General features: G+C 40.9%; 1 protein-coding gene across 1 annotated transcript; it reads right to left on the bottom strand.

The window, feature by feature from the left end:
- Positions 1-1,611: 1,611 nt before the first annotated feature.
- tnfrsfa (tumor necrosis factor receptor superfamily, member a) lies at positions 1,612-26,284 on the bottom strand. Its single transcript, XM_080510694.1, has 10 exons — positions 26,033-26,284; positions 13,935-14,109; positions 11,066-11,197; positions 5,553-5,664; positions 4,396-4,529; positions 4,213-4,314; positions 4,067-4,110; positions 3,661-3,942; positions 3,503-3,539; positions 1,612-2,299 (listed from the first exon to the last, which is right to left on the bottom strand). The coding sequence occupies exons 1-10, from the start codon at positions 26,063-26,065 to the stop codon at positions 1,998-2,000; spliced, it is 1,353 nt and encodes a 450-aa protein (XP_080366820.1). The 5' UTR covers positions 26,066-26,284; the 3' UTR covers positions 1,612-1,997.
- Positions 26,285-27,103: the final 819 nt, after the last annotated feature.

Genomic DNA, 27,103 nt, shown 5'->3' with positions numbered 1-27,103 from the left:
CGAACGTCCCTGAGCAAAGTAATGAGCAAGAAAACGGTTTAAGACACTTTATACTGTTTCAATTATTGATTAATTTAACATTCAGGTCCTTTCTTATCTTCTACTATGTTGTGAACTGTAAAGTTTGAACTCCACACAAAGAAACTACTGAAAAAAAAGAGTCTTTTTTTGCACTTTTACACATACGTTTCTGATGTGTTCTTTCATGATTCACGCTCTGAAAATGTGTATTCAGTGGTCTTTTAATGATGCCGTCTGCTGTTATTTTCCACTTAATTCTAATGTTCAATGCAATAAAGCCTTTTCAACTGAAATATGCTAATGAAACATGAATTCCCAGGAAAATAGAAATATTTGAAGTTCTCTCCCGTTTGAAGCCGTGTGACGTGTCCAACAGATTTTGAGGGAGCCTATTGATCAGACTTGGGGAGGATGTCTTTTAGACTTTCATTTTCCGTCATGAATGTCTCATACAGTATAAAACCTTGAGCCACAGAGTCTCACTATATGACTGTCTTTTTGTTTTTTTTTTCATTGCACCGGTACTTTTCTGAGAAGCAGTCAGAGCCGAGGACGCGAGACTCACTTCAACTCCAATTTGACAACATTTCTCCATTTTGGTGGACATGGGAGAAAAAAAAAAAGAAAGAAAAAAAGCCCCAAAAATGTCCAACACATCCACGGGGCTGCAAAGCAGGAACAGAGTTCTACGAAACAAAACCACAACTTGAAAATTCGGATTTCAGTCATTTTTTTTTTTTGCCCTGCGCCTAAACATCTCATCACAAATACTCTGAGTTATATATGTGTGTGAGTGTGTATGAGTGTGTGTGTGTGTGTTTTCCAGGGTTGTTTTGGCATTGGTATAAATAATGAGTGATAATTATTATTCATTACAATAAATATGTCAATAAATAAAAATGACCTTTGAAGTTGTTCAACATGATGGAAACGATTTGATTAATGGAGAAGAAATGAAAACAGTTGGCTGTCGTATGTGTGTGTGTGTGTGTGTGTGTGTAACATTTAACACTGAATATATAAAAAAACTGCATGATCCGACTTGACTGTACGACTTCTTTTTTTTTCTTTTTGAACCACCACACTCGAGGAACTTGATGAAATCACGATTTCAAAAAAACAAAAAACAAAAATAAAAACAGATTTAGACCCTCAAATGGCACTGCAGAGGTAAAGTCTTTGATTAGTAGGGAATCATTCATGTTAACCTTTGTCATAAGAAACGGATGGACTGATTATACATATACATCTATAGATATCAAAGAGGACTACATCTACAAAAACAACAACTATAGCATGACTGTCGTTTCGAATCCTACATGTGCCAGAGGTCAGTGCATCGAAGCGGCACAGTATTCAGTGACATCGCTAATGCCACTCCTACAAACCAGTGTATACGCTCGTCTCCGGGGGAGTATGCGGCGGCCTGGAGGCGGAACCAGACGTCTTGACGCACGAGCCGGAGACGTGGAAGCTTTTCAGTATTTGGCTGCACTTTCTCTTGAGCTTTATACCACATGCAGCGGCCCCGTTTCTGCACGCGCCGCGATTTCTTTTAAAGAAAAAAACCAAAAAAAAACAACAATTTGTTGTTTTTGTGTGTGTGTGTGTGTGTGTGTGTGTGTGTTATGACACTTCAGCATTTGGCGAATAGTCAACAACCTTCAGATCGCCCATGAATGCAGCTCGACTTTCCCCTTTTTTGTGTGTTCTTTTTTTCTCGTTTTAAAACTACTGGCTTTTTTTTTTTTATTAATGTGTGTGCATGTGCATGTGTGTGCGTGTGTGTGTGTGTGTGTGTGTGTGTGTGTGCATGGCCGGTCAGCCACAAAGAGGTAAGCCCGTTCATGAGACACGACGTCCACCGACTGCGTCTGTGTGCTTTTTGTGTTCTTTTTGTTTTTCTCTCGTTACAAGTACTTTGTGTTTACTTCATTTGGCGGGTTTTCCCAACCCCTCCGGGTTGCCTCAGTAACTCAGGGTGTGTCCGCGGGCTTGTAGTAGCCCTTCCTGAGGGCCGCCGACGCGATGCTCTCCGCCGAGCGGCGCTGGTCCATGCCTAGCAGAGCCTCCAGCAGGTCGTTGATGTCGGCCTTCAGGCCCTGCCTCTGCATCCAGTTCTTCAGCAGTTCGTAGACTTTGTCGCCGGGCGGGCCGTTCTCCGCGATCCGGATGTGGTTGTCGCTGACGCCGATCATCCGGAAGAACTTGTTGTGGATCCGAACGTCCAGGTACTCGTCGAACAGGTCGAAGCTCTTCCTCAGGGATTTCTCGGACCCTGGAAAAGAAGAACAGGGCAAAGAATTGACGTCGTGAATGCTGAGAAATCAAACATGACAATGAAAAAAACTAAAGCAAAGTTGTTGTTTTTTTTTTTTAATCGTGAACAACTTTTCTTGTCATTTTTTGGCGTTAAGCTCCAAGCAAAACACTTCCAGTAGTAAATCCAAGCAGAAAACTTCATTCTTGGGATAATTGTTACTGCTGATTATTGTTTAAAAAAAAATCATTGTTGTCCAAGAGCACCACCACCGCTGGGAGATTTTCTGAAACTTTTTTTTAAAGACTGAAATGTATATAACTATCAACATTGAGCCTCTTGTTCCCCCACAAGTTATTGAAGAATTATTTCTCCACAGTCCAAAACAGATTTTTATAACAAAACAAACAAACAAACAAAAAAAAAAACACACACATTCAAAATGAAGGATTTTATGGTCCATTTATAATATTTTTAAAACAAAAAAAAAAACAACGCTACACTAAAGATCATCGTCATCAAACTCTTAAAGGGAAACTGCCAACCTTTTTAAAGTTTACCTGCATCACTGTGCACCAACTTCTAAATTTGAGTCTTTAATTTTAATTTCTTTTCTGATTTCTGGCACTATGTCTGCAGCTCTCTGGCGCCCCCGAGGAGACGTATGCCCCACACGTTAAAAATCATGGGGGGGTGCTTTGCTTCAGGTCATAAAAGATTAAACCCAAATGAAAGATTATATTGCCACATGTTTGTATTCCTTTACAATTGCTAACTAATGAATTGCCAACATGAGCTTGTTCTTGCAGGAAAAAACTCACATGGAGACAGTATAGCCATTGTTCCTATACGAATGCATGAAGAAGAAGAAGAAGAAGAAGAAGAAGAAGAAGAAGAAGAAGAAGAAGAAGAAGAAAAAAATCATTTCGCAACATTTTCCTTCGGGACATGCATACATAAAACTTGCAACACAAGATCAAACAAATCTATTAAGCCATGTCGTCTTTTAATGTAGCATGAGAAAAAAACAACGGCGGAGGAGACAGCATGTTCCAAAGCCCTGGAGGCGCCGATGTGGCCTGACTATCATGAGATTATTAATCCATCAAGCAACCAAATGGGAGTTCTTAAGACTGAGTTTTGACTCTTTGGATTGCAGTAAAACCGAGCTGCTTTCTGCTTTTGGAAGGCAACGTTAGACATCTTCCACGGGATTTTTACCTTGTAGGGGCACCAATCGATGTCGCAGAGGATCCTCCTGCAACACGAGACAGGGGATCAATGTTAGGCACTGCAGAAAGTTGAGCATTATAGTGTGGTGGTGGGGTTGTTTGCTGGGTTAGGGTGAGATCTTGTGAGGTGTTCCCGCTTCCCCTCACCATGTCTGCAGGCTGCAGTCTGAAGGCGGTGGGGCTCTGGTGGGGGGTGTTGCCAGAGGAAGCAGCGGTGGGCAGGGCCGATAAGCTGGTCTGAGACGAGCTGGTGGTGTTGGGCAAACTGTCCCCGAGTCCTCGGTCCTCGTCCTCCAGAGGAGGCGACGCCTTGGTCATTCCCACCTGGGTCTCCTGCAGCAGCGGCCTCGACTCGGGGCGCGACTCTTCGCCCTCCAGGCCGGCGTTTTGATTATTCTGCCTCTCCTCTGCTGTGCCTCCACTCTCATCCTGACCAGAGGAAATGAAGAAAGAGAGAGAGAGAGAGAGAGGAACACGCTTCAGCACCGGCCCACAGATAATAAATACAATGTCAATAATAATAATAAAGCTTGTTTAACATAAATTAACTTACAATAGGAATCTTCACGATTTCACCGGAATCACGACTCTTTAAACCTGGTTGAAAACAGAAATGGAAAAAAAAAAAAATAGCATCAGGAAGACAATTTATGAGCAAAAAAAATAGCACTTAAAGCACAGAAAACAATGTCCACTCACATGGCGTTTCACATGACTGCTGCTTGATTAAGAACCACCACACAGCCACCCCGATGACGATGAAGATGGCGATGATGGCGAAGGCGATTAATAAAGGAATAACTGCAACGATGAAAGAGAAAATAAGTGAGGAGGGTGCAGTTTAAGTTCACGGTGTTCCTCGGCAGGGCGCACCAAGCTTACCGGGGCCTGCTGGGGAGGGCGGCGTTGGAGAAGGGAGGACTGGCGGCGTCGCAGTCGGGGACGGCGTTCGTTTTCGACAGACAGTGTTGGAAAAGGGAGTGCACTTCTTCAATTCCTCCTCCCCCGATTTGCACCTGCCAATGACAGATGCAGATTTGCATAAACGACAAGACGCATTTAATAGAAACTACAAAAAAAAAAAGAGTGCTCTTTGCGGATGTGATGTTTTCTAATTGTGTGATCACAGCTTGTGTTATATACACATTTTTGTCAAAGAAATGTTTCTACTTCTTCTTTGGCAATAATATGCAATAAAAATGAGTAAAACTTAGCAGTTTAATGCAACTTTGTAGCGTCACCAGAAACGCGTTTGTGCTACAAGATGGAAGAAATCCTGGCAACATATAGTCAACCTGATTGCTTTCAGTAAGAAACATGGCTGACATCAGTGTGCCATCTGAGCGCAAACCAGACGAAATGTCACAGAAAAACGTTTGAAGTTTAGCCTTGTGGCTTTTTAATTTAATGTTTTGTGCAGTCGGATGACTGAAATCTGTGGTGATATAAAGATGATAGTTTTATGTACAGTATAAATATGTTTAAATCCCAAATATACAATAAAGAAAGTCTGTCTTAAAGGAACTGATGACATGTAATATATGTTACTGTTTTAATCTTTTGTGGATAGAAACCAATTAATAGTCACGGTCATTTCAATAAAGTTCCTTCATTTTTGCCGCTTGCAAATAATCCTAAATGGCTTCCTTTTCCTGTAGCCAATAGAAATGTACTCATAAGCTCCGCCCCCACACCGATGACAACACAACGACTGGGATCCATCATCTGTTTAACTGGCGAATGAAAATATCAATCAACCTTTACGACCTACACGTCCTCCGCCAGGAAATATGTTATCAATCTGGACCGCATGAGAAATTACAAGAATCACTAAAGCTAAAAACAAAACAAAACTTCATACTTCAACTCAAAAATCAGTTTTTACCGAATGTAAAATCTAGGACCTTTAAAAAAAATTTTTTTTAAATAAAATACTGTAGCAAAAAGTTAAAACACAGCGACAAAGTATTAAAACCCCCAGTGTTGCTAAATACTTCGCTGAGAGTAGTTTTAACATAATAGTGGTGAAAGACACTTACTTGGCGCATCGTTTGCAGACTTCGCAGGCCTGATCTGGAACGCAGAAGGTACCCACTTTGCACTGACACCTGGTGTCCGTGGTCGTGCTGCACGACGTCGTTTGAATCTCATCTGTGAACGTTGGATCGGAAAAGACAACAACAACAAAAAAAACATGAGAAATCGGGAAAAACGACTCCGTTATCTTAGTAATCCCCAGGGAGTTCACTGCATCCAACTCTGAGCGAACGCTTAATAAGTAAACTCCGACTAAGCATGCATTAGATGACAAAGGACAATAGCTGGACCTTGAGCTAATATGTAGGCAATTATATAGTAATCTTTCGTGGAGGGGGGAAAAGAGATTATCGAGTTTTCAATTTTATCTCCCTCTAAGATGCATTTGCCTCATTTTAACAGGATAATGAGGCAGGGAGAATCCGGCGTGGTTCATTTATTAAATTGAGACCTGAAAAGACAGTAGCCTTGGCCTTTAAGATACACTCCAAATTAATAACGCACAAAACGCTCCACCTCCAGATGATGTCCTTTCTACATAAATCTCATGTCCACGATCGCCAATTAAAGAAAAAATTGCTTCGTTAGGTTGGTTCGCAAAACGTAGTCTTTTTAATCTTTGGTTTTACTCAGACGATTAACCTCCATCCTCAACAACTTCACCTTCGTAAAAAAAGGAAACTTTCAAAGGCTGATTGTTTCAAGGTGATAACTTCTATTGAAATTTCAAGACGTGGAACAAGAATCACTAAAGATTAAAAAAAACATGGGTTTTGTTCTCTTGAACTAGAAAATGAAGATGTGATGAGAAAATATGCCCCCATTATATATGTGACGTTGGATTAGATGAACTAAAGAGAGCAGTATAAGAGCATGCACATTTTTTAAATGCTTGTGCTTTAATTACAGTCTATTTATAAACTAGTTTTTTTTCTCCATTCCAGCACAACAGTACATGCACTGTTAAAGTGTAATTAAAGAGTTATGTTGTTGGCTTTTATTCATGACAATGGACGGAGCCACAAAGTAATTAGATTGCATGTGAACAGTTAGGCTCTTTAAATATGCTACTGTGCATAAATAAGACTGTAGATAAGATTGTACTCAAACAATTGTATTTTTTTTTTTTTTACCACGAACCTTTATTCAAGATTTAATAGATAATCAGTACTCCTACATATTAAAATACTGCTTTAAATTTGTATTAATCTCCATAGACGAAGTCACAGTTCGCTTGTCTGAACTGACTTCCTCTGGAAAATAAACTGTGGAGGATTGAGCATAGTACTGCCATCTAGTGGCCAATGGAAAGAAAAAACAACAATCGTATTTTCATTAATAAAAAAAACAGTAGGTTGATCTGTTAAAAACCCTCATGAGCAAAATATTGCTTTGAGCCGTTTCGACTTCTCTTGAAAACTTGACTCGATGCTGAATTTGTTTACATACTCAAATTGAGCGTACTTTTCCGGCATATTATATTGTAGGAGAGTAAACTGGTATGAAGCAAAGGGTTCAAAGAATCAAAAAATTTGACAAACGAGATGTTTGCTCGATTAAGCAAGACATGTTATTCTTTTTTTTTTTTTTTGAAAAATGCAATTTGTACGATGTGTAACTTTTTGTTTTTAAATGCAGGAAATTTATCAAACTTAAATAATTGTCTAAGCTGAATGACATTTCATTCATTTTTGGAACAAATTTCATTAAAACCTCAAGTGCAGATAAAGACACATTTTTAATGACTTGGGTTGGTCATTAAAGTAAAAAAAATAAAATAAATAAAGTACTGAAGTACAATTTTAAGGTTGTATGTTTTGATTTCCTTGTACTTCAGGTAGTGTCCTGTAAAGGGTCAAACTTTGCTTAAAAAAGTATTGTAGCATTTTAATGAAAGTGTCTGGATGGAGGCAAACCTCAAATTAATGTGCGATAAACCTCCTTGAGTACAGTATTTCGATCAATAATGATATTCCACATTTTAAACCCTGTACTTTGATTCTTTGTAAACACACATCACATAGCATACTTTTCAATGTAACCGGGAACAGTAAGTCGATAATGGACAAAGCTTTGTGGCTTCAATTTAATTATTTATAAATGTTTTGTTTCTTTCAGTGAACTGCTGACACACGCGGCTCAAATAAAAAGGACGCCTTTATGGTTTTTATCGTTTGTCAATGTGACTCTCCACACTGAACTCTTCGCATCAGTAATTATTAGTTACTATCAGTGTCAATTTCACAATGACCCGCATTTAGTTGGGCAATAAAAAAAAAGTATGTAGCTCTAACAACAGGCTATTATGCAGCGTTCACGAGACTTCACAGCTCAAGGCAACGACTCCAAGAATATAAACGCATATACATTTTAATGATTTGCCACAAAGCAGACTCGAAAGGAGAAAAAAAAAATATTTTCCTGGAAATGCCTGTAGAAAACCTTTCTGTATGTTTAAATGAGGGGCCAATAATCCAATGAGGCTAACCACCCTATTAAGCTGATTATTAAAGAAATGTGGTGAATCAAAATGACAAAAAAAAAACAAAAAACAGACTTAACTTCACGCTAAATGTCATGTTGGAATTTGTTGAGCAAAAGGAAATGAAGGAACTAGACCAATCAAAAGTATTTTTAATCCTGCTAAAAATATCACTTCATTCCAGTCAGGCCACATGGGGCTTTTTAGTTTATCCGTAGTAGCTACATTTGCGACTTTCTTTTTCAAATCAACAATTTTATATTATTTGTACATCGACTCAGTCTCAATTTCTAAAAAAGATACTTAAAAAGTCAAAAATACCTCAAATTGCAAGAAATTGGCAAAAAAGGAAAGGATAGTATGCTAGAAGTAACTTAAATAAACAACAAACAATTGAAAAGGTAAAAGGAAAAACTCAAAATACCTACAAGACTCAAAAGAATAAACAGACACAACTGGTAAAAAAAACCCAAAACAAAACAAAACACAAAAAATTGGATATAAAATATCTGAAAGATTCAAAAACCTTATACAGCTCAGATGACTAAAATGAGTAAAATTTTTATAAAATGTCAGCAGAGTCCTGCAGCATCTGAACAAAAAGAAACAGTAACTATGTGTTGCTAACAATCAACGATCTGACAGAATAAATGTCACATATAAAAATCAACGTACTCAATATGTTGGAAACTTGATGTCACGTCTTACAGAGATCCTGAGATTCATAGATCTGTTTTGAGTTAAAAAAAAAAAAAAAAAGATAATAATGGAGGACTGTGAGTCGAGTTTGTACAACAGGAGTGAATTAAAAAAAAAGAAAGTGTCTCACAAAGCGGACTCTGTTGTATGTTAAGACATTGTGCATTGATTTAATCTGCTGCATTTTATCCCATTTGTTTGTCATTTAGTTAATTCGATCAAGCCATAAATGCAATTTGTTGTTGCTTTTTTTTTTTTCTTTTTGTTCTCTTTCGGTTGTTTTACTAGGAGATGGGTTGTCCTTTCAGTAGAGGCTGCGCTTTTTGCTGCTTCACACGGGATTTTATTTGGCACGAAAAAGTCAGTCACATTGGACACGGATCTAGACTCAAGCTGCGAACGGTGGTTGGTGACAAATTGTTGAGTTTTGTTGCACAATGCCAGGTCGGTTAGGATTTGAATATAGACAAATGAAAAGAGCGAATCAAAGACTGGTCAGGAAGACGATGACTGATGGATATAGCATTAAAGAAGTCGACATTCTGTCTTCAGTTTGACACAAAATCAGATTAATGCTTCAATTGAAGACTGTAATATATCATTTATAGTATATAAGTTTAAAAAAAGGAAAGCATTTGAAGTAAATAATTGACAAAACAATGTCTAATGTAACTTTAAAAGATTACAACCTGCCCCCGCCGTTTGCTTCATAATGGTTTGATCCGTTTTCCAGCGAATGTGTGTTGAAGCAGAACATAAGCAGCTACATTACAAAGACTTTTATTGGACTGTGCATTTATTTTTTTAGGATTGCCACAGTGGCTCATGTGCCGTGGAGCCTTCCTGATATGACTCGGGTAGTTTGGGGTAAAGCGCCTTGCTCAAAGACCCTCGGCATAGGGATTCGAACCAGCAAACCCAGCTTATATTTACTCAAGTAGAACATGAGCCAAACTGCATTTTATTAGAGGGATTTGTTATAAATACCAGTAATTGATTAACAGACTAAAGACCCTGTTATATTTGATATCATTTTCTAGATTTGAACATTAATCAACATTCATTTGTATATAATTTTTTAAAAAATTGTTCAACTACCATCATTAATTAAAAAAAAGAGTTTTCCAACTCACAACTGACAAAACCATAAAAAACTCTTAGAGATCATCAATGATTCACGCAATCAACAGCAGACTTATCAATACATTTCCCAACACAGGCTGGTTCATTATAAGTGCAAATCGACACAAACTTGATGGAAATAAGTTAAAAAAAACAACAACGCAGAAACGCATTAAACTCCACCTTTAAACCGCAGCCAATGGGCACAAAACACATCCTATGTAACAGAAGTCTCTTTTCTGGTGCTGCTGCCTTTCATCGGACACAAAGACGCCAGTGTGGGAGACAATGAGACACGGCCACACCCAGTTCAGCCAGGTAAGACAGACGCAAAAGCAAACCTCCCGAGACGAGGAACATGCTCACATTCGGCCGGCGAAACAAAACAACAAAGACACGCCCTGCTACTCCGTGTAACATCATAAGATCACATTTTCAAGAGTGACTCTGAAAGGCCAGGGCGCACACAAAAAAGGTATTAACTTCCCAGAAACAAAACAGCTTTGACCAACTGGGTTTTAAAAAGACTGGGTGTTTCTTTTCTCTTTTTTTTTTAATAAATAAAGGCAAAGGGCTGAACCAAAGGCCGATTCACTTTATTTTCTTTATTTAACAATCTGGATTGTTTTGTGAAGGCTCAGATTTTGCATAACATGACCTGACATGATGCAAGTGTTGTATGGACCATGTGCAGGCGCACCATTATATTGAGGTGGGCTGTAACATCACCTGCAGGTTGAATGGAAACAATACATAAATATTCAATATATAAGTGTCCGAATGACACAACATTTTGAAAATAATATATTTTATCTAACAAAATAATTATTTTATAGAAACCAATTCAATAATAATTATCCATAATAACAATTATTCATATTATTGTATTTCTTTTATCAGAATACATTAAAAAAAAATCATAGATTATAGTATTCAAAACATAAATCGACTCGATTGTGTAGTTACATTTTTCCAAAATAAAAGAGTTTCTAGATGAGTTTTTTTTTTTTTTTTTTTTTTTATCACTTGTTAGCAAAACCAAATGAATCAAGTTACGACCAAGTGACTGTCGTTACAACTGGGGAAGAGGATCCGACCGCTTACGTTCAATCACTTGCCAAATCGAGTATCGTGAATACGGTATCAGTCTTCTCAGTTAGCGTTTCTACGGAATGTTACGAAACAGCAGCCGTGCTGCAGAGCGTCACTCACCTGAGCGGCAGTGAGTGCAGGGCAGGCAGCGGTTCATCCCGTTGGAATGCTCCGTGTAGGTCTTGCCATGCTCACAGGGGAGACACGTCCCCGGTTCTTGGTCTCTTTCGCAGGCTTTCTGCACAAAGCTTCCTGCAAATTACAAAAAATAAAAAACCCAAAACAAAACAATCAAGACAACTTATAGTTTATTCGCATCTGACTGCAAGCCAATGATTGGTCAAATCTAACAAATGACACCAAGGAGACTCTCATATTGCTCATGATTCGGAATTCTGAGGATTCCTGGTTTTATAATGGACTATTCAGATAATGCAGATAATCCTTTCACTGTTTTCATCTTCATAGTTGAAAACTGGTTAGCTAAAAGGACATATACACTCTTAAGATGAACCCTTGGAATGTGAACATGATACACACAACCTATTAGAGCAATTTATTCCATGAATCATGAAGACATTTTGACTACATTTAATCTTTCACTTAACAAAATTTCATCTGACCCAGTAACTGATCATTCATTTTAAAGCACAAATGACTTCTGACCGTATCCATCCATATCTAGGTGATCAGCTTTAACTTATCTAACTTTATCGAATTAATGATAATTATTTCGAACAAGACAACAATACTAGGAACCGGTTATACATCTATTCGCCTCTCTTTTTTTCCCCTCCTCTGACTCTTAATTTAGAATAAATGAGCTTCTCATACATGTCTGATAATATCTACATATTGTCTGGACCGGCTCCATAATGCAGCAGCGGTTATATATTATTTAAGCATAGCACACGATATCTGAGCAAATATACATATCAAAGACTAATTTTATTCTTCCAGTTTATAATAACAGCATTATATTTGGACTTGAAAGAAAAAAAAAATATCTGTATGAAAGAGATCTAATGTTAGCATGGAACATTACATAAGACATCAAATTACAATTACAGGCTTGAAAGTGTAAATTAATCAGATAACAAGAGAAAAGGACATTTTCCATGGAAACCGCTCACAGGAGCGTCTTTTTTTTTCTTTTCTTTTTTCTTTTTTCTTAAATCTTTGCACAATTGGCTGTTTTATCCAATTTTGTGACAGAACAGTTTCGGTTGGCTACAAAGTGATTTGACCTCCTTCGCTAGTCTTTCGTCATGCTCTTCATTTCTATACTCCGTTCATGAATAAAACCACTTGATTGTCATGTGTTTTCTGGATTTATCTGATGCACAAATGGGGGAAAAAAAGAGAGAGAAGAAGAAGAAGACAGAAAAGGCTGGAAAAAAAAGCCCAACAGAGGGTAAAGAAAACATCTTTGGTTGAACTCGCTGGGTATCCAGCAGATAATAGTGGCACTGTGTTTGTGTGAGACGGAGCGCAGCTTGTTTTAGCAACAAATGAAGTGGGAGTGAGATCGATATTTTCAACATGGATTCAGGGGGAAATGAGGATCTGCCTGATGTTGTCAAAGGTCACGTTGGAAAAAAAAAAAGAAGCATAAACAGAACAATTAAAACTACTGAGCTGCCCGAGTGTCTTTTGAAAATGTTCCAAGGCTTCCCATTTGGCAAGCGTAAAACGCCGACAGAGAAAATACTTTGGCAAAGCCTGCACAGCACACAGAGATACTCCAATATCACTCGACAGATATAAACCATCTCCCATGGATAATTGAGCATCAAAAGACTCTGAAGTTATATTTTAGAGGAAAAAAACCCAAAAATAAGCAGGTCAAAAATAAACGAGTCGATCAAACATCTTGGAAAAGTTTTATTCCAAGAACTGCAAATGAAAGAATTGAATAAACCAGAAAAAAACAAAAAAAAAGTACGCTTCTAATTGGATCTTGGTTAAATATGTTCCAAACCCAGTCAAAGGTCTTATCGAATTCTTGATGCAGTAAATTAAAACAGTGCACCCTTGAGCAAAGAGCAATTTCACTTGCAAGCCTCACAACCAAATGAACAATTATTATGAAAAGATAATTTTGTATGGATAGCTGCTGCAGCTGGGGAAAAAAAAAAAAGCTGTCAGAGTTTCCAAATCTTATTAACAGGGCAGACACTGCAGCAGCTCTGTCATATATACTGGCAAGACCAAAGAAGGCACCTGGAAAACGGATCATTCTGGACTTTTTTTTTTTTTTTTTTTTCCCTCCTCTCTCCGAATTGCATTTGAATATTTATTTCACAATGCAAAATCTGGGAGTGGTGAGCATGTGAGTTTGCATGTTCTTCCTGTGTGTGAGTGGATTTTGACATTTTTGTTTTCCACTGTCGCTTACGCTCGTTCATGTGGAATTGTTTGGTTTTCTCTGCAAAAAAGCCCTTAAATAACGGTGCTGTACAAATAAAATGGAATTGAATATATATAATGAATGGGCATATGTAAAAGTAAGGTTTGCATATTTTAATTAGTCTTGAATAGGAGAAATAACGTCTGCCATCAGGATTTTAATAGGAACTGTTTGCTTGAGATGCATAAGTGAGAAGCTGATAGGTGATGGGATTATTAACATCCATTTTTTTTAGGTCTTTTGTGTCAATAAGATAAAAAACAGACATTTTTTAATGAATAAAAGTGTACCATCCACGCAAGCTCAACCGAAAAGGCTCAGACTCTACTCCCCCCTGCCTGAAACTGACTTTATTTTAGATTCAGGTTGTTTTTTTTCTCCTTTACTTTTAATCTCTTTTGCCTGTGGTTACATACATCCAGAGAAAAGGAGGATTTTTTTTGTAAATCTAAGAAACTCCAGATTATGGCTTTTTAATTGAGAGACTCTACTCACACCATGGCATTTATACAATGATGCTTATTTGCATACACCGGTTTAAGCTCTTCAGGCGTGATTGTGTGATGCGACGACCCTTACCGGCCTGGCAGTTGAGGCAGCAGAGCCCCTGGTTGAGGTACTGCTGGTTCTCCACACACGCCCTGTGTCGTCGGACAGTGAGGTTTCTGTGTTCGTCGCTGGACCACTGAGGGGCCGGAAGCTCCGCCGCTTCACAAACCAACCCGAAGAGGACGGCCGCCAACGTCAAGGACACCTACACAATCGCAAGGGGTGGGGAGGCGGGGAGAGAAAAAAACGACCAAAAAGTTTAGTTCCATTCTTGCGTATCCGCGGATTACGCCCACGCACACACCATTAGATGAAGGACAGTAAAGAGGAGACTCAACCTTCATAGGAAGCCTTGTGTGAGCAATCTACCATTTAATTTGAACCATCTGATCTGAACATCTGCCGTGGGAAAGCAATTAGGGGGAGCTGTGCAGCCGGTCCGAACTAGAGGCAATACAATCTTGTGTGTGTGTGTGTAGGACGTGGCGCTATACACCAACAACATGCAGCGCAACATGGAACCAAACTTAATTACTCTGCGATCTAGTTTTCCCTCTCAAAGAGGATCCCGCAGCAGAGAATCTGCTTCCTGTGGCCGTGGGTGTAACAGAGGGAGTTTGATAAGGTAACAGCAGCATGGTGCCCGTATCGAATGTGTTTCTCCAAGTCCATTCATGTGCTGGATAATAACAGGCTTGTATAGGTGGGGTACAGAGAAGAATACGGCCGAACACTTTAGTGTGGCCCCTAGGCGCTGGTGTTTATTCACACGCTTTTCACCATGTCAATGTGAGAAGGCCCCATTCATTGGCAAACAACACACTTTAGTGCCTCTACTTCAAATGACCCACATTCTTAAAGCCAGGCCCTTTGAATGCCACGACATGCGACACCGCCGCGAAGCGCCGAAAACGCAACCCGACACCTCCCGGTTAAACGAGAGTCCTAGATTTTGGGCGTTTTTTTTTTTTTTTTTATCCCCTTTCACCCACCCGCCCTCCTCCTATCCCCTGCTACACAAGAAGAGAATAAAACAGGTTAGGGGTGGAGAGGGCCAGGCTGGGAGAGAGAGAGAGAGAGAGAGAAACTGTAGAAGTTGAAGATGGGATGTTCTACAGGAATAGGCGCTCCAGAAAGACGGTGTGGGAGAGCAAGAGGGATAAAGACTCGGACCAGATGGACACAGAGGTAGAAAAAGAGGGCCAGGCTGGAGCAGAGAGCGACTCCTGAAGCTCGACTTGACTCTCTGGAGGGCCGCCATGCCTTGTTGTTCAAAAGAACTTTCCCCTCTCTCTCTCTCTCTCCCGCTCTCTTGCCTTTTCCCTTCTTCCTCTCCCTCTGCTCACGTCAGACTTTCCAAAGACGCAGAGAGGCAGACGTGGAGGGGCAGACGGCCGGCAGAGCAGTCACAATCACACCATTTAGATCTATCCAAACATTCTGGGGAGGGAGGCAGAAGAGACTGAAGGGAAGGGGAGGGAGATAAAACGAGCGAGAGCGAGAGCTGGGGGGGGGGGGGGGGGGCTAACAGCTTGCATGACACAGGGTGAGTCTTTAGACTTGAATACACTATGTGTGCGAGTGCAGGGTGGGGGATGAAGAGAGGAATTGAGAGAAAAGTGTAAGCAGGAGGCCGTGTGAAAAGGCAAGAGAGAAAATCTGCGCATAAGCACATGTGCACGACGGAGCGGTGGAAAGAAAAGATGTGAAGGGGGGGGGGAGACAACTGGGAAAGAGTGAGCGGCGCTGAGGGGTAATCTTACACTCCAATGTGAGACTCCACTGAAGACCCAGAAACACACTCATCCAGCAGTGAGCGGCTAATGAGTCATTACAGTCGATCAAAAATGAAAACTCAGGTGTCTCTTTGACTGTGAAGATGCAGACGGAGCCGAGGTTTCCTCTCGTCTGGGACTCTAAACAGTCCCAGCTGCAACCGAACTCAGTAGCAAGGCTTGTTAAGCTCAGCAATTAAAGGCAGACCCAGTAGCATTTAATGAAGACAAGTCGGGCTGCTGCTGGTGCCGACTTCTTTTCCTCCTCCGAAAAACACCTAGACTTGTAAAAGTGCAAGTCAACCCCAAAAATGCTCATCACAATTTCCCACAGTGCGAGAGGAGCGAGACAAATGTCTGTTTCTTTTCCGAATCGCTGGCCAAAACTGAGGTTATTCCATTAAAAGTTATGCGAGACAGAGAGAAGCAGCAAATCTGCACATGAAAGGAGCTCGGACAAATTTAAATATTTGTCTGCGTTTGATCAAGAGGAAAATGAGAGGCAGGCCAGTTTAAACAAAAAAGAAATGCCTGCTGTTTTAGATGGGGTTGTTAAAAGTGCATCCAGGTGGTAATGAAGCACAAAAACACACAAATACTGTACTTAAGAGTTTTCAGGTGTGTGTTAAGTACTTGAAAATGTAGTTTAGAGACAACTTTATGCTATTACTCTCTAAATGTTACCACATAGATGTGCACAACCCCCAATTTTCCCCCAAATTGCCTTTCCCCCCCACAAATTTAGATTGGAATATAGATGCATTTTGAATCAATCTATACCGTCCTAACTTTAAGACCGAGTTCATGAATTGAAGACGCAACAATGCACCGAAAACCAAATATCCATATAATGCGCAGCTGTTTGCTGTTATTTATTTCCACGTGATATTGAGTTATTTGGCACAAGGATCATCCTTCAATGAAGTGCTTTTTGAACCTATTTTACATAACTTTCAGGACCCTTCATCTTTACTTTGGAAAAAATTCCTTCCAGTTATGCGTTTTGCACAAGTTATCTGGACTTCTCAAGCCAAACACGTGTCTGAAATTGCCCCTTCTGTGCATGTGCACTTCTCAGTTTGACTGCGAGTCAGTCAAATTCAGCTTTTCTCCATTCTGCTTTGCTCCGAGTCCTGTTTTGTGGCAGCGCTTGAACACATCCTGTCTCCGCAGAAGGAAAAGAACAAGGCCATGTGTCCGCACTAATATCCGAAGGCTGTGACGGCACAAAAGTACCATATACATAAACACCATGGGCAGCCACAATGTGGCTGACTTTTTACCTCGATAACCAAGTGAGGAGGGAGACCAGAGTGACCGTAACCTCAGTGCAGGGATCCCTCCAAACCCACAATCCCTGGAAACGCTCCAACTGCAGCTGAAGTGGCTCAGTCCACTTCACAGTCCTCTCTATCGTCTCTACAACTGCAGATTGCCGCTTCGAACAGTGTCCTTTTGTCACGCGGCCCTGTGCGTATTACGAGCCGGTACTGTGCTTGTGTGGATGCAACTTAAACTAATGAAATAAAATAATGAGGGACTTTTTCTGTGCATCTGAAAACAGTAGCGCGCCTCCACTTCCTCTGAAACACTCTGGGTTCTTCCAAATTGCCTTGGCACAAACTCCACACACGCCATGTAACACTGAGAATGCATTTGTGACTAAATGACAGGACATCCTCTCGGTTGACCCAGGTTATCAATGGCCCATTTAGACGGCTGTGATCACTACATATCCCTGAGGTTATTACAGAGGGCGTCTTTATTTGAAACAAATAGGCAGAAACAGTGGGGAAAAAAATAGGAAAAGAAAATGCCTCTAAACCCAACACATAGGACACGCACGCACACGCACACATACACACAAACGAAGGAGTTTTTTCATTTCACACTGGATAGATGGTACCAATCATAGCCAGCATGATGTACCTCATTACACTCCTTTATCCGGACCAGGACAACCTATATCACGCTTTTCCTATTGAGTCAATCCTTTACTTTCACAAGTTAAGGGAAAAGCTATGTGCATGCATACTCATGCTACTACACACACTGTAAACATAGACAAATAGCTCACCATCTATATAAAGACTTTTAGAGCACCCATAAACACCTTTTCTCATATTACTAGTGCAATTTGAGGAAAGGCAATAAAAAATAAAAATAAAAAGCTGCTGCCACTCTGTTATTCATTAACATTTGAGTGCAACCTAAATTGCACATTGATGCATTGACCTCATGGTACCGTGTCGCGGACAAAAACTCTGAGTCACCGCCACAGTAACAAGCCCTGATTATTCACAATGCATTTCCATGCTATAGTATGGAGCTGAAGCATTGTACTTTGTGGTATTTTAGAACTAAAACATAGCTACTGCTACTTTACAACACATGAATTATATACAAATATAACTGTTTTCATTTGTAACAAGGAAAGTTAATCCTTTCAGTGGGAAGCCAGTTAAAAAAAAAGCCGAATTTGATTATTCAATTGATGTTTTCAGTGCAACCATAACTGGCCAGTACAGCACTTGAACCAGAGTATTAGATTATTGAACCAAATGAATGCTGACTGTTTACCATCTATCCTACATCCCCCCATGTTACAATGGAGATATTTCAGCATTTCACTCTGCTGATATTTGGGGACATGGGGATTGGTTTGCAGCAGCTTGTTTAACCACAGCTTAATAGCATTTTAGAAATGATTCAAGGATGGATCGCTCGCTTCAGCTCAAATGACAACAACATGCGCCTTCCTCTGACCTCCATTATTTAGCAAACACGACCGCCTGCTCCACCACAAGAAAGGCTGTGAGCATCAAAGCTGACACGACTTCAGAGGCTCGACTTCATGTCACAGACGGATCAAATCCTCAATGATCATCTTGCGGCTTTGTCAGCAAAAGGAGGATGACGGAAAGCTGGCGTCTCGCTTTTTCTGTCCAAATTCAAATTTCTGATTGTGCTTCTTCAAAGAGCTCAATTTTTGTTTTTTTGTTGTTTTTTTTTACTTCACAAACTCATAAATTGACCAGTTGAAAATATAGTCCAGTGTTTACTGTGTTCAGTTGATATTTATATTGTTTTATTGAATAAAAAAAGACAAAATGAACAGACTTAACAGCTTATGAACTCAAGGAGCATTTGAAAACATTGACATGAGAAGTCACTACAGGTCTTCTGAGTGACTGATCACTACAGACACACTCGATTCTGTCATTTCTTTCTGCATACTTCAGTGATTACATCTCGAAGGTAGCAGGAGTCAACAAGTGTGAGGTAATTCACCACACACTAGTCATAACTGCCCCTCTACATGTTTCACATGCCCTATTTGATAAGACCCATTTTTCATGTTCCGTGGTCATCATACGGGTCAACAAACAGATAAATGAGTAAATAATGATTTGACTAAGAGGTTTACAAAACAAGCAATGGAAAAACCATTTTGCCACCAAATTAGTCTGTAATTTCATTAATATAGCAAGAACTAACGTCAAGATTTCTTTGTCAGGACTTGTTTTCAAATCGTCAAGATTTCGTAAATGTCAACACTTGAGTGTGGCTTTATGGAGTTCATTGCCGTATTCTGTGCTCCTGATTGTGAAAGATGATTTCCACTCGATAGAATAGGACCATAACCAACACAATGTGTATTTATCAGCCCATCTCCTGCAGAAAAAGACACTTCGACGCAGGTATCTGTACTTTTCCTGGAGTGGGCAATTCTTCTCCGTTTGCCACCTCCATTTATACGTTACAATAATTGAAGCTACTTGGTCTGGATGTTGCCGCCACTGTTATATATTGTACAACTCAAATCTCTCAAGGCTGACCTTGACAAGACAGTGAATGCTCTCTGCTTTCCAGATAAATCCTGGCATTCCCGTGAGACGCGAGGGAGGAGGGAGTGACCATGCACGACTTTCCATGAGTGATAAATTACACTGACATTTTGTGTTAGATGATGAAGACAAGTACAACCCAGCTCATGTCGGGAGGAATAAGTCTGACACTTTACCGCTCGGCTGTAAATAAATCCAAAGTTCAGCCGAGCTCGGACACATTCATCATTATAAAGCGGAATAATATTAAAAGAAATGGAGAGAGCCACTCCGCGTCGATGTAACAGTAGTTACGAGGGAGAGACCGCCAACTGTTCGAAAACCACAAATACACACGACACACGCACATATTCACGTAGAGATGAGTACACAAGCACGCATACAGCGTATGTGTGGGAGCGTGTGAAAAGCAGCTGCCCCCTCCTCTCAGGGAGCACAGGAAGCCCGAGACAATACAGAGGCTTCATGCAGGGTTCAGCTCCAAACTGTTCCCTCCACAGCAGCCTGCCTCAGAGCAGGCCCAGCGCTCGATTAGACCCACAACATATCCGCTAGCCTGGATATTTATAACTCGGGGAAGCTGCAGCTCCACGACACGAATTCTTGAGTTTCCTCAGGAGGCATGCTTCACTGATTAGACGAGGGTGACAGTGTGTCAAAAGCAGGTTATGCGACATTCACCTTCACGCCAGAGACAGAGGGAGAAAGAAAAAGAAAAACAACAACCCGTGATGACGACAGATTGAATGAATTTCCTGAAAGTCACTCTGCCAACCGCGAGTGAGTGAAATGACTCTGATGACGTTGATGTTTACCACATGAAAATGTGCCTATTGTTTTGATGAGAGAAAGAGAGAGGGCAGCCGAAAGTTCAAAAAAGTTCGAGTTGTGAACAGGTGCAGCGTGACATTTTTCAAATTACGGGTGTTGTGAGTCTGAGATGGTCTCTGCGCTGTTGGTTTTTAGTTTTTTTTCTAAAGAAGTGACGGCTTCTACGCAGCGTGGTCTCGAGTCACGCGGCTTTTTTTTTTATCGAGAGATAAAGCAAGAAGGCTGAACATCGGCCTACAAATTTTCATTTGTGTGCAGGAGTCCTGTCAGCTCAGCTCAGGACGGGGCCACTCTGTTAGTAAGGACAAAATGTTTGTGGGCTTCATAGTGAACAAAGAGCCAAACTGTCATACTGGAATGAAGCAATCAACTGTATTGTGTTGAAAATTGATTTCATGAAATCAACATGCATGCATGCATGCATGCATGCAATATTTTTCACTTCAATACATATCTAAAAATACATTGAATGTGTTGGGTTCAAATGAGTTACGATGACGTTCTTAATCAAAAATCACTTTAAAGCTAATAAGTGTCTAATTCATTTTATTTTAATCACATGCCAGTATTTGATGTAAAAAGCAACATTTTGTGAATCAAACCGATTGTGGTGAAGGATTGAATTAATAAATATAATTAAATCTGTATTTATTTGGGGGTTTTTTTTCTTTTAAAGAGGTCATCGCCTGGAATTCGAACGTATCCAGTCCCCCTTAAAATTGTCTTTAAATCAATTCTTAAAATTCACGAGGATGAAATAATCATGGAGCTCATTCTGAGCCTTTTTCCCAGTTTGATTAGTACGGATGCTCGGCGCGCGTTGATTCGCCCGTACATCATGGAGGATGCACCGCGATAGTCTTAGCAGTCCTTTGCTCCCAGGAAAAAAAATAAATATAAACACGATTGTGTGTGCAGAGCAACGAACCCCCCCCCCCCCCCGGAGATTTAAAATTAAATATAAGGGTCATTTGTAAATCACAGGAGGTTGGAAGTTTAAACGAGTCTCATTAGCATAAAGCAGTTAGCAGTTAGTGGCTAACCGCTTTATCTATATTTATCAGCTGCTACCGATGGGACAATTCGGAAAGGAATTTCCTCTCCGGAGATTAATCCAGTACTATAAACAAATAAATAAAAATAAATAATTAACAGAGGTGAGTTTGTAGTATCTGTCTCCTGTGTGGACGACAACAGAGGAGCACAATCAAAAGCTACAGTTTTGGGACGCCGGCCCTTATGGGCGATTCTGTTTTGAATAAAGAGCCGAAACCCAAAAAAAAAACTCAGCCGCTTTTAAACTTCAGATTTTCAGGCAAGTTTCTGAGGTCCAACACCATTCTACACAATCTGATATGGAAAAATCGGATTCCCTTTTAATGCAACGACATATTTAGCATTGAGGTGAAACCAAAATTTTGAACATGCAACTCTTTCCTGCATGTTTCTAACAAATCCATGCTCTTATTAACTCTTCCAATTCAAATTTCTCGTTCACTGGGCTCTCATCCAGTCGTCTTTTACCATTCTTGGGGGGGTGGGGGGGGGGGGGGTTGTTGTCTTATGCATCTGGTATATTGACATGATCAGTGAAAGGAACTTTCTCATGCTTTCACAGCATGACTAAATGTGAAATTGTAACGCCCACCCTATAAAACCAACAATTTATTGATTTTCAGAAATTGATGTTCAAAAAAAAAAAAAAAAAAATTACAGGGCCCCTGACCACAAGTTGCCTATGTCTGGCTCAGCCTATTAACATTGTGATTAAGTTCGCACGGAGAGGCCAGCTGGCGACTCACAAGACGACTCCAGGAGTGGGGGAGTGAGGGGATGAAAAAGGACAAGAAAGAATGACTAAGAGAAAAAAGCATGAAGAGGAATTCATCGCCTCACTCAGAGGACAATCGCATTAGCTCCATTAAAGCACATCTTTGTGCAGGAGACTGGGGGAGCCGTGAAGTGCTGGAAGTTTACAGCTTTCTCTATAAACACTTCACACCAAAAAATGTAGAAAATGTGACTAGTGTGGCAGGTCAACGGGGATTTAAGTGACCATCAATAGCTGGAATTTATACCAGATTTATGCCTTTGTAAACAGAAGTCCATTCCCCGTACAAAGGTTCAGTTTGTTCCTGGACTTTTCGTTATTATAATCCGTTCATTCATCCAGGAGAGCAGGAAGTCTGAGGGTATTACACTGACGCAAACCCTCTGCCACTCTGATTTTTTTTTTTTCCTGTTGTGTCATGTTTTTTTAAACCGCAACTGTACCTCCACCACAAATGCAGCGCTGCGATTAGCCGGCGAATCTGCACAAGGGTAATCAGCAACTATTACATACAGACACACACACACACAAAGAGGATTAGCTGCCCGTCTTATTTAGGAATCTCTAACTAACAAAAGTGAGAGCAGGAAAGCAGCTTTGGGCTTCTGCAAATTCAGACAAAAGTCATCCCAAGAGGTACAGAGGTGCTTTAAAAACGACTTCAAATGTTCAATTATGGAAGTAGCTTCCTCTTTAATCCAATGTTTTGTTGTTTTTTCTGGCAAAACATATACAAATTCTCCCTTTAGAGCAGGATGCGGGACTTAATCGAGTTTTAAAAAAGACCCTCTGACCGGGTGAAATGCATCTGGATCTACAGAAAAAGCAAAAAATTTAAAAAATAAGTGGGACAAGGTGAAATCCTGTCACATCCAACAGACACCGAAGATTATCACAAACAGTAAGCAGCGCCTCCGGTCTAAGTAGATGATAATTTATTGACGTAGATCACGCTTCTTTGTTAGGAAGTTGGTATTTGTTGTCCAAACCTCACTTGAATTCTTCAGTTGACATTAAACTGTAAAGAAAATAAAAAGAAGCCATGTCTATTTTCTTGTTCTGACCAACTACAGGAAGTACAGGGACCACAAACTAATCAGATTTAGGAAGATAAAAAAAAAAAAAAACAGTACTCCACAATGAAACTGATTAATTTCTTTTCCGTCATTACTGGAATTCCAACATTTGCTCTGGTTGTATTTGTGGACAAAAACCATAACACGAAAGCATTAGTGGCTTCTCTGGCTCCTCATGATTTTCTCCTGCGCATGAATCGACTGATGTGATTATATGTATTGATAAAAAAAAAAAAAAACACACACACACACACCGGGCCTCTTATCACGTGGATTTCAAGGCAGGCGTCTTCACTCTCGCGGTTCACAAGAACCATTCAAAGCGGTTCGTGTGATGCGTCAAGCCTTTGCAGGCGCTTCAGCAGACAAAGAAGAGTGATGTCTTGAAAGAGGACGGGACACCTCTGGCTCAAAGTGCACATTTGAAGTGAAATCAGCATGAGGTCAGCCGTTTATCTTGGGACGTCTTGCGCGCAGTAATTCCTCCACAACTGCCTCTTGACTGTTCATGTGCGAGCGGGTGACTTGCCCCCGCTGGTATGCATGACGTGAGTGGGCAGCACCTGAACAGGTGGCGCTCCCTCGGTGAGTCAGCCCAGCTTTTGATATCTGTGGCATGATTCACCTTTAATGAAGAGACGGCCGACATGCTGCTTGAGTACAATCAATCAGTGCCGGCTATAAAAGAACAAACACTCTGTTGTGTGCTGTAACTCGGGACACATTAAAACAAATAGAGAAATAAAAGGGCCCACCACTACCACCTGGAATCCGACACTGAGTGGGGTTGCACGGCATTGCATCATTCAGTGTCGCTGGAGCTTCTCAAAGCCACAGGCATGGCTGTAGCTGTTCACATGGTCACAGAGCAGAGAGCCAATGGGCCAATGGGTTTCGGCATTAGCAATAAGCAGGCGGTTTTAGCATTAGGAGCCCCGTGAGCGGCCAGTTTGTTGACCACTGCTTAATCCCAAGCGTCACAATTTGGCCTCTGCTTGTCCCAGATGTCTTTCCTGCCCTTGTCTGTGTTGCTGTCCACAGAGACAGGGATAGGGGGTGGGAGTGGGGGGGGGGGGGGGCAGGGCAAACTATTTCCTGTGTGAACCAACACCCAAATGTGCAGTAAGCAATCGCTGATAGCCATCTCGTGTATATTTGCATGGGCATGACAATTCCTAAGAAGTAAATTGATGCCACTAATATCAGCATATCTGTGTACTCTTGAGGCAGGAAGTTTACTGGACCGCCAGGCACGTACACTCAGGCAATTTGGAGGGGTGTGTGTGTGTGTGTGTGTGTTTGGGGGGGGATTAGTCGGGGGGGGGGGGGGGGGGGGGGGGGGGGGGCTGGTGGAAGAGGAGAGGGAGGGGTGAAGTTTCCTTATAGTCCCTCAGCAACAAGGGCCTGCTGGTGGGGCCTCCAGAATGTACTGTGGTTTACAAAAGAGATAAACATTGACTTTGCCACCCGGAGAAGTAAATCTGATTTCAGTAATGGAACGCTGCGTGACTTTAAACGCACATCAGACACCGGAGAAAACAAACATTAAAGCTGCACGCCCGTCAGCAGATGTTACTTTGTGCTTTTGGTGAGCATCTTTTGATGAAACACCATTTTTTTTCCCCCTCTCCCTTTTCTTCTTCGGACCGAAGCTGTTGCCCTGAACAACCACACAACAAGCAGAAGCTGGAGTTTCTCATGTCATTAGTGGAAATCCTGTAAACTTTGTGTGAAATTAAGTAACGCCCCTAAACCCTTTTAATGTTGCATGGAGGTTTTAGTACATGGCACCTTTCAGCGAGCTTTGCCGTATTTATAGTGTCAGACTCCACAGTTGGAAAAAACAACAGCAGAGGAATGAAAAGACATCTATGTGAAGGTCTTAGTGGAATAAACTGCACTGGGGAAAAAAAAAAAAAACGTTTTGGACTTTTGCTGCTGTAATTGACTAACTTGTGAGGTTAAACCACCCCCCTTAGTTTTTTGTGGGTTTTTTTTGCTCCTTGGGGTCAAACTGATTAAAGCTTCACAAGAAAGTCACGCACAAAAAACCCGAAATGTTTCCCACAACTTTCCCACACAATTTGATTTAAAGCCCCCACTTAAGCTGGAGTGCCCTCCACATACAGCAGGCCCCTGCTGATCTTATTAATAGTGGCTAAAAGGAGTGCCAGATACATCCGCCGTGACAGACCAACAGCCATCATCTCGAAATGTCTGAACAATATGACCACATGATGTCCAACGCAGATGGTGGCAGTAATGCAGGGAGGTTAGAGTAAAAGGAGGAGGAGGAGGGGGGCAGTGAGTGATACAGCACATGTATGTACAGTAAAGAGCTCAGAAAGCAAGAGATCGGAGCGTGTAGGTGAAGATCATCCCCCAGAAATAAACACCTAAAGCATCAACAACAACAAAACACAATGTTGCTTCCTGTGCGGGGACAATGAACGGACTTGTCTCATGTTCTCTCACACTAGTTCACAGGCCTGGCCGTGATTTCTCAGCCCCCAGAGAAGGCAGACGGCAGCTTTATAAATAAGGGCTTTTTTGGTTTTGTTTTGGGGTTTTTTGGGGGGGCTTTTAACACTTTAAGCGGAAGTTTTACACTTAAATAGTCCATTTGTGCTCCGCTCGTTACTTTGCATCACTTGGAAAAGTTTCATGAAAGTTGAGAGCGTTTAAGGCGGCGGTGCATCAAACGCGCAAAACAGAGAGGTTCCATCAAATGAAGAGAGTTAGAGAAGTTCTTGCTTGGTTTACTTACATGAAGTTTCCCGACCACCGGATCGAAGTTCATCTTGGGAACTTCGAGATGAGACAATCCCACAGACTTGAACTTCGCGTAACGAGCCACCAGCCTAAAGTCTCGCTGAAGAAACACACACTTACAGGAGAAAAAAAATAAAATAAAAATACAGGCGCGACGACACAAGTCCGAGCTTAAAAAACGAGCCGTCAGCCGGTTTCTTTCATGAGTTTAGCTCCGGTTTGAGCGTTTTTCAGAGGAGCAGACGGAGTTTCGGACTGACTGAGGACTTTCTTTTTTTCCTCTCCGCTCAGCCCGGAGCGCTCAGTGACGTCAGAGCCGCGGCAGCCAATCAAGGGGCGTCTTGTAGAATAATAATTAGGCTGGTAATTATTCAGATTAATAAAGTAAATAAAAGATATTTCAGAGAGTCTGTCTTATGATGCTCTGGATATGTATGGATCAGCTTCATGGAGGTGCGTAAGATCTTTGATCACCGTCCCGTGAACGTGTCGTGTTAATAAACTGCTGAGCGTTCACTGAGGTGGAAAACATTCCAGTCACACTAACCAGGCTGTATAATGTGTAACTTACCAGTCAACAACCTGCTAATGTGCAACAAATTGCTGCCAGATTGATGTCAAAGTTCAACACACTCTCCGACCAAGAAGATTCTCAAAAGTGGAGACCATACAACAACAACAACAACAACAACAACATTATTAGTCACCGCTTTCTGCTTCCGTCTTTCTTAGTAATATTATTTATTTATTTATTTTTAAACTTATTTAGTAACCTATTTATCTCTCCATACCCTTCTTCTCCTTACTTTTTTTCATCTTTTAGTTTAGTATAGGTTTGGGGACCAGCAAAGTAAGGTTTTCATCCTACAGTGTCTTTTTAAAAAACATTTTTTTTACTGTATATCTTGATGATAATCATAATTTCACAAGGCCACACAATAGAGCAGTGGTTAGCACTTGAGCTTCACACAGCGAGAAGGTCATGGTTTACATATTCACCGGGCCTTTCTGTGTAGAGTTTACATGTACTTCCCTTGCTTGCGTGGGTTTCCACAAAGTGCTCCAG

Source organism: Blennius ocellaris (assembly GCF_963422515.1).
Source record: "Blennius ocellaris genome assembly, chromosome: 15".
Lineage (NCBI taxonomy): Eukaryota > Metazoa > Chordata > Actinopteri > Blenniiformes > Blenniidae > Blennius > Blennius ocellaris.
Note: the sequence above shows the minus strand (reverse complement) of the source record. Positions and strands in the feature narration are given on the sequence as shown.

Bases quoted from the DNA above. Each gene is read 5' to 3' on its own strand.
- tnfrsfa (XM_080510694.1), bottom strand. From the start codon at position 26,065: ATGAACTTCGATCCGGTGGTCGGGAAACTTCAT. The intron at 11,198-13,934 runs GTAAGGGTCGTC...TGTAATTTGCAG, and splicing joins CTGCCTCAACTGCCAGGCCG to GAAGCTTTGTGCAGAAAGCC. The intron at 4,315-4,395 runs GTAAGCTTGGTG...TCATCGTTGCAG, and splicing joins GCCCTCCCCAGCAGGCCCCG to TTATTCCTTTATTAATCGCC.